Source organism: Mirounga angustirostris, unplaced genomic scaffold (genome assembly GCF_029215605.1).
Source record: "Mirounga angustirostris isolate CCGP_5_RB_7025 unplaced genomic scaffold, mMirAng1.0.hap1 SCAF_8, whole genome shotgun sequence".
Taxonomy (NCBI): Eukaryota; Metazoa; Chordata; class Mammalia; order Carnivora; family Phocidae; genus Mirounga; species Mirounga angustirostris.
Window position 1 is genome coordinate 76237077 of NW_026991716.1, and position 7999 is coordinate 76245075.

Below are 7999 nucleotides of genomic sequence, written 5' to 3' on the forward strand. Positions count from 1 at the left end.
TCAAGGCAGAGAAAGGGAGAGAAGGACAGAAGTAAAATGTAAGAGACAAACGTCAACAGGAGAGAGAGGACAGGAATTCAGAGGGCTCTGAAGTGTTAATGCACGTAAGCTGCTTATTTCACACATGGTTTTTTACCTCTTTTCCCTGCTCTTTACTACCTGGTTTACTTTTCAATTGTTTATTAAAAAAAAAACAAAAACAAAAACCAAACCAAAACAACAACAAAAAAACAATTTCCTCTAAAGAAACTGTTGACTTCAAAATAAAACGAAGACATGCACTGGAACAAAAGTCTTCAAGACCCCTGAGAGTCCTCCCAAAACTTACTTTACCTTTGGAATGTCTTGCTACCTCCATGATTCGCCATTTGGGCCCAGACAAGAGCATCGGACCTCTTCCTTTGTATCATATAAGAGCACAGATGAAACCAGGTTTGAGTATCAAAATTAGGCTTTCCTAAAGACGAAGGATCTATAGGAACTATACACAAAGAATAACATGAAATCCACTAATGTGGTTTATAAAACCTGGATTGTTCTCTTCTGGTGATCCATTGCAGCTCCCTCTTTGTGGTGGGCACCAGCTTAGCATGCATCATCCAGGTGGCCACAGCTGCAAGGCTACCTTTCTTAATGTACAGAATCCGGGGTTTTACATGAGGCCTACCCTTTAGGTCCCAAAAGTATAAACTACATACATCAAGGGCCCCTCTGAACTGACTACCAGTTAGCAGCCCCCTGGAGCTGCTAGGACAGTGTAATATTGTCCCCAGATAAAACCAAACTTTAGGCCTTGGGACATATTGAAAAGAAGACTAGGCATTAGGAGTTGAAGGGATTTAGTCCCTGACTCATTCTGTGACCCTTAGATAAGTTATTTTATCTTTAGAGGCTTTATTTACATCATAGGTCAAATATAACTTATCTCTATTTTAAACGATTAGGGTAGGAATAAAATGAGTTAGATGAAAAAGTGCTTGAGAAAAGTATAAACTCTTACTAAAACAATTTGTAAAAATTTTTAATTTTTGGGCGCCTGGGTAGCTCAGTTGGTTAAGCGACTGCCTTCGGCTCAGGTCATGATCCTGGAGTCCCTGGATCGAGTCCTGCATTGGGCTCCCTGCTTGGCGGGGAGTCTGCTTCTCCCTCTGACCCTCCCAACCCTCCCCCCTCTCATGTGCTCTCTCTCTCTCAGTCTCTCTCTCTCAAATAAATAAATAAAAATCTTTAAAAAAAAAAAATTTTTTTTTAAATTTTTTTTTTTTTAAACTCTTACAAAAACAGAAGAACTACGTTATTCCAAAGTCTCCATAATCTTTGCCTGCTCTTCTCCACCGATTCTTGCCAGGCCATTCTCTTCTCCTGATCTTGAACACAACTTCAATTTGCACACCAGAGGATTTGAATTAAGGGCCCTCTAAGATCTGTCACAGCTTTGGAAGTATAGGATTCCCATTCATCCAATGAATATGAGCACTTACTATGTAACCTGCTGGAAACCCAAGAATGAGTAAAATCTAGCAAAAATGATAAAACCCAGCAATCACTAATGACGGAATGTCATATGAAAAGTTTATACAGATCTTCCTCAATTTACAAGGGGATTATACCATCTGCATAAAGTTTTGGAAGCATTATTCTAGATATTCCCTCTGTCCAACTTTGTTACCAATCATAAAACATTTATCAAGCACTACAAAGCTGAAAAATATTGCCTAGAGGCTGTAAGAATACAGAGAAGTGTAAGATTATTGTGGTGGTCTAAAGACCTACAATCTCGTATGGCAGGTTGTATGGATGATGTTAAAACCTTGGTCTTGCCATCCCTGGACTGGAGTTCAAATTCTATTAACTATGATGTTTGCCAAGTACTTTTTGCCTTTCTAAGCCTGATGAAATGGGGATAAAATATAGTACCCATTCCTTAGGGTTGTTGTGAAGTTCAAATGACATTATTTACATAAAGAACAGTTTCTGCCACAAAACTACTTGATAAAATAGCCATGATATTGTGTGTGTGAGCACAGCGCGGAGAGATGATGAGCGTGAGATTTACATAACACACAGCTAGCAAAACACACTATGTTGCAGATGTTTCACTTTCTCCCTTTGAGACGCAAGCCTCCTCCTTCGCTTCTTTAGTGTCAGGCACCGTTTGGTGATCCCAAAGTCTCACAGTCCTTTAAGTATAAAGACAGTAACATTTCCAATGCTCAATTACGGATCTATGGGGAACTCTTTCTATACTAAAGAGCCAATTTCAATCAGTCACTCCTTAATTCTTACTCTACCGTGGCTAATGAACCGCGTTGGTGACCCGAGTAAATGAAAAAAATAAAATAAAAAGTAAGTCACACTTCGCCAAATAGAACTTAAATGTGGACCGATTTTCTTACAATTGCGAAGAATGAAACCCCTATAACGTACTTTGAAATCTTATAAAAAATTATAACAACGTTATTAATGTTGGGCTTGAAATAAAACAGATACATCCCCAAGGTCAGCGGCTAAGGAGGCTTCAGTGGCCTTGATGTTTCTAGATTCTTTCTCCCGCCCCCATCCCCTTTTCCAAATTCAGCCTAGATCAAGCACTTTGACCACTGCCTTCGGGGCAAGGTGCGGGGGCGAGTAAGAAGAAGGGTGGGGGAGGTGGGGCTGAAACGGAACTTCATTGTTCGCGGGACCGACTCTTCCCGAAAGCGCCCGTTGGCAGCGCCTGCGCAGTGCGCGCTCTTTGTGCGGGGCTGCAGCAAGCTGGTTGTTTGTGTGTGTCTCTCGGAGGCGGTGGAGGGAGCGCAGGAGGGGCGTGGCCTGTTCTGTCGCATTCTGATTGGGCTCTTGGAGGGAGTTGGGCGGGCATAGGGCGGAGCTTCTGATAACAACACTCGGCGCTGAGGCCGAAGCTATTTGTTGCTGCGCCGCCACCGCCCGAACCATGGTCCGTGCTCCACTCGGGCTCTCTTAGCAGCCGCAGCCGCCGCCGCCGCCCTGTGATCGCTGGCTTCACTTCCTCCTTTTCTTCTTGCTGAGCCACTTTCCTCCTAGAGCTATGACCGTCGTCTCCGTCCCGCAGCGGGAGCCACTTGTCCTGGGCGGCCGCCTTGCGCCCCTGGGCTTTTCCGCCCGCGGTTACTTCGGGGCCCTCCCGATGGTGACCACGGCCCCGCCGCCTTTACCCCGAATCCCGGACCCCCGGGCACTGCCCCCCACCCTTTTCCTCCCTCACTTCCTAGGGGGAGACGGTCCCTGTCTGACCCCGCAACCTCGCGCCCCTGCACCTCTGTCCAACTGTAGTCTAGCTACGGCGGGAGGCACCCCTCGGGCAGCGCCGAAGAAGCGGCGAAAGAAGAGGGTGCGGGCCAGCCCGGCAGGGCAGCTCCCCAGCCGCTTCCATCAGTACCAGCAGCACCGGCCGAGCCTCGAGGGCGGGCGGAGCCCCGCGACGGGCCCGAGCGGAGCGCAGGAAGTCCCGGACCAGGCGGCCAGTTTGGCCCCGGGTCCTGCGGCCGCAACCCAAACTGAGGAAGCGAGCCCTTTCTCTGGCCAGCTGCCGCCAACGGCGCCCGGCCAACCCTCGTTCAGAAGAGAGGTAAGGGCCGCGAGGGGGACACGGGGACTGTTGAGTTCTGGCCCTTAGACGGCCAGGGCCGGGCTTTGGAATTTGGGGCCCTTCACTGAGGGGTCGGGAAGGGGGGGGCCGGGGTGAGGGGCGGCTGTATACTCGGGAGGGAAGTTTCCGTGACGCCCGCTCTGTTCTAGCCGGGGGAGGGAGGGGGAGGGGGAGGCATGCGCTGGCGCTGCTGATTGGCTCCGGGGAGCCAGCCAATAAGAGGAGCGGCTGCGCCCCAGCAACAGCCCCGATTTAGAAGGCTGGCGCGGTTCCAGGGGGTTTCGGTGTTCGGGCGCGCGGTGGGGTGGGGGATGGAAGGGGCCCGAGGGAGGCTGACGTCAGCGCGCGCTACGTGCGCAGCGCTCCGGCGCTCATGAAGGAGGTGCGGCCGTGTGGCCGTGGTAGGGGAAGGGGTGGGCGACCGCTTTCAGCTACCTGACCGTTGGTAGTTCCAGGGCTGGTCCGCGGCGCGCGTGCACTGTCTCACCTCCCTGTTGTGGGATTTGGAGTGGGCTACAAGCGGCTCCATGCCCTTCGGCTTGCCTTTTGCTGAGATGAGAGGTGCTCCGTGTGCGGCGCTGGCCCAACTGGGGCTCTGACCCTCGCCGGCCAACCTGTTTGGCTCTACTTCTAACTTTAGAAGTTGGCAGGAGCGGCGGCAGTCAAAATTTTAGATGAATAGTTTTTGCGTCTATTAGATGAAGGGAATTGTTTATTTACACTCCGATGGAGTGGGCTTTATTAGTGGAAGGTAGTTTTATTGTGTCCAAAATGATGAAACTTCAGAAAGAAAAGTTGTAAGTTGAATTGACGTTAAGCCACCCAATCGCCATGCTGTTGGGAAACTTAAACGAGATTTAATCGCTAAAATGATTTGAAGTTAACCTTTATAGCAAAATAAAACCTTTCCATTTCAGAGAGTTCCGTCTACTGTCTCATAAGAAATCAAAATAAGTGGGGCGCCTGGGTGGCTCAGTCGGTTGAGCGTCTGCCTTTGGCTCAAGTCCTAATACAGGAGTCCTGGGATCCAGTCCCTGCGTTGGCCTTCCTGCTCCGCGGGGAGTCCGCTGCTTCCTCTGCCTGCAGCTCCCCCTACTTGTGCTCTTTCTCTGACAAATAAAATCTTAAAAGAAACTAAGTGGCTCCTGGGTGGCTCAGTTGGTTGAGCGTCTGCCTTTGGCTCAAGTTTGATCCCGGAATCGTGGGATCCAGTCCCTTCATAGGGCTCCTGCTGCTCCCTCTGCTCTCCGCCCCCCACCCGTGCGCGCGCGCGCGCGCGCTCGCAAAAGGAAATAAATCTAAAAAAAATAATAAAACATTATATATTTTTAAGAGTCATTTTTTGTTGGGAGAATTTTTGGAGGGATTTGCAGGTTCTCTCTCTCTGTGCCCTTGAAAAAAAAATTGGACCTCCGTGATGACTACAATAGATTAAAATTTTAAAATTCCACGGCCCTGAAATATGAGCGATAAGCTAATAGCCTGGTTTTGTACTTCCTGTTTCCTGGTTAACAAGTAGTAATTCTTTTCTAGAACTATTAAAACAGGGAACTCTGGCAGTTACATGGAATGTTAACTTGTGCCCCAGCTTTTCTATTTTTGTGTCCCGCTTTCCTACCATATTACAAGTGTTGGAAGGGCAGTGATCTAATTACTTAATTATACTTTTCCATCCGGTCATGGCTTCCTGTAAAGATCACTTAAGTTAGGAAGGTGATTAGAAGTGGTGTAGCAAAGTTCTTGAAGCAGTTGTTAAACTAGGAAGTAGGCGCAGGTGGAAACATTTTTCTGATTATATATTTGCTATAAGTATACATAACTGGGAAGGATGATAAAAAGTGATTAGTATTTAAATTTTTAATATTTAAGTTTCTGAAATTTTGTTTCCAGAAACTGGGAGATAATTTTTCTGTGTACTTAGTAACCATTATTAAAACACTTCCTCACTTAAAATCTAGTTCCTGCTAATTAAATTTCTATCATGTAGTATCTGTTCTTATCAGTTTAATATCTGGAATAATTTTAAAAGGACTTGACTAAAGAAGATATAGTAATCTATGAATATCGTTTCTTATTTTTAACCAGACTCAGTCAAAATGAAAGCATGTGAAACTTAGACACATCTAATGTAAAACCACTGACACCTTTAGATTGTGTATGTTTGGAAGGTAGCTCATTACTCTTCCTTACAGAAAGATGGAACTTGGGGTTTTTCCCTTTTGACACTTTAGAACTGACTCCCTACATTGCATACTGGTGATGGTAATGATTATATTTTTAGTGGTAAACTTAGATGTGTGCTTATTTGATAAGTGCAGTGAGCACATACGTTTAATCAAGACCATAAACTAAAGTCCAGGAGAAGAAAAATAGGTGGTGTGAGGTTTGTGACTTAATTTTTATCATGAGACTGTATTCACTTTTATGTTCCTTGTCTTTGTAGGTTTTAAAATCAAAGATGGGAAAATCGGAGAAAATTGCCATTCCCCACGGCCAGCTTGTTCATGGTATACACTTGTGTGAACAACCAAAGATAAACAGACAGAAAAGCAAATATAACTTACCACTAACCAAGATCACCTCTGCAAAAAGAAATGAAAATAACTTTTGGCAGGATTCTGTTTCATCTGATTTAATCCAGAAGCAGGAAAAAAAGCCTTTTAAAAATACTGAGAACATTAAAAATACGCATTTGAAGAAATCAGCATTTCTAACTGAAGTGAACCAAAAGGAAAATTATGCTGGGGCAAAGTTTAGTGATCCACCTTCTCCTAGTGTTCTTCCAAAGCCTCCTAGTCACTGGATGGGAAGCACTATTGAAAATTCCAACCAAAATAGGGAGTTGATGGCAGTACACTTAAAAACGCTCCTAAAAGTTCAAACTTAGATCTCAGATTGCAGTATGTCTGTAAAAGTTCTTTCAAAATCCCTGGAATCTTGAAAAAAAAAATTGGTACAGAAATGGAAATTTGCCTTGTAACATACAAGTGCAAAAGATGAGTTTAAAAAATTATTAAACAACTTGTATTATATTTTATATTTTGTAAATACTGTATACCATGTATTATGTGTATATTGTTCATACTTGAGAGGTACATTATAGTTTTGTTATGAAAGTATGTATTTTGCCCTACCAAATGGTAGGTGTTTTGTATATATACAGTGGAGAAATTTTAAGTGTGCTAAGGCACATGGAAGACCGATTTATTTGCACAAGGTACTGGGATTTTTTTAAACAGCTATCTAATCTCAAGGTGAAGATCTAAATGTGAACAGTTTACTAATGCACTACTGAAGTTTAAATCTGTGGCACAATCATTGTAAACATGGGGTTTGTCTGTGTTTCTCTAAATTGATTTCTGCCTTCTAATCTGTAATTACTGGAAAACTCCTATTCCCATTTTTACCAAACTTAATTTCTGGTTTTTGTTTTATCCATTCAAATTTATAATACCTCTAATTTTATTGCCAACAAAATTGGTTGTAATCAAATTTTAAAATAATAATATAATTTGGCCCCCCCTTTTATACTAGTCTTGACTCTTTGTGTGTGACTTTCATGTTTGAATGTGTGACTAGGAGATGGATTTTAACTTCTCCATTTTACGGACTAATTGTCTTAGTATTATATTAATTGTCCTTCCTCTGAAATTTATAGAGAGTCCAGTAATTTAATGCTACTACCTCCAAGGGGAGGAATTCCCCATTTTACAATGGAAATAGTTGTCAAAAGTACAACTGACTAGTTTATAACTTAGAATATATTTTTATATATGAACTGTTTCATAAGTACTATTTGACTTACTCTATAATTTCAGTGAAAGAAAATGACACTTGGTTTGGTTTACTAAATTTATATTGATTTTGAATGGTGGTCCTTGAACCAAAGCAAGCATAATTTACGTTAAAGTAGTAGGTGGAGATTTGAAACCTCTTGACTCTTTCTGCTAAAAGAAATATGGTAGCTTCTGTATTTGTACTTTAAAATTCAAACTTTGTTCTGAGATTCTAAAGCACAAGTTTTTCCTGTATGGTTTTTAGTTCTACAAAGCTAAAGTTTATCTTGAAACAAAAGGAAAGTTTTTTTGAGCAGTCAGGCGGTACTTAGACATACGAAAAGGGTGTTGAGGGTATATATGATTCTCTTAAGGTGGAATAGATGAGAAAGGTGCTACCATCCTTCCAAGAAAAGGTAAATGGAAGAGTCTTAATGTCTTGCACGTGTGGTTCACACAGTAGGGGAGACGTTCTGGCTGTGCAAAGGTGGTTGGTGTGGGCACAACCTTAGAATTGTTATGGATGAGCTGTGCCAGGAGGGTATGAAAACTTACATCGCTGGAAAATCTGAACTCGTTAACAGAAGTGCCTGCAGTCTTGTTTACATGACAC

At 43.5% G+C, this 7999-nt stretch overlaps 1 protein-coding gene across 1 annotated transcript; it reads left to right on the forward strand.

The window, feature by feature from the left end:
- Positions 1-2894: 2894 nt before the first annotated feature.
- PNRC1 (proline rich nuclear receptor coactivator 1) lies at positions 2895-7143 on the forward strand. The gene is made up of 2 exons (XM_045867221.3): positions 2895-3589; positions 6054-7143. The coding sequence occupies exons 1-2, from the start codon at positions 3050-3052 to the stop codon at positions 6495-6497; spliced, it is 984 nt and encodes a 327-aa protein (XP_045723177.2). The 5' UTR covers positions 2895-3049; the 3' UTR covers positions 6498-7143.
- The last annotated feature ends 856 nt before the right edge of the window (positions 7144-7999 follow it).

Bases quoted from the DNA above. Each gene is read 5' to 3' on its own strand.
- PNRC1 (XM_045867221.3), top strand. From the start codon at position 3,050: ATGACCGTCGTCTCCGTCCCGCAGCGGGAGCCACTTGTCCTGGGCGGC. The intron at 3,590-6,053 runs GTAAGGGCCGCG...TTGTCTTTGTAG, and splicing joins AACCCTCGTTCAGAAGAGAG to GTTTTAAAATCAAAGATGGG.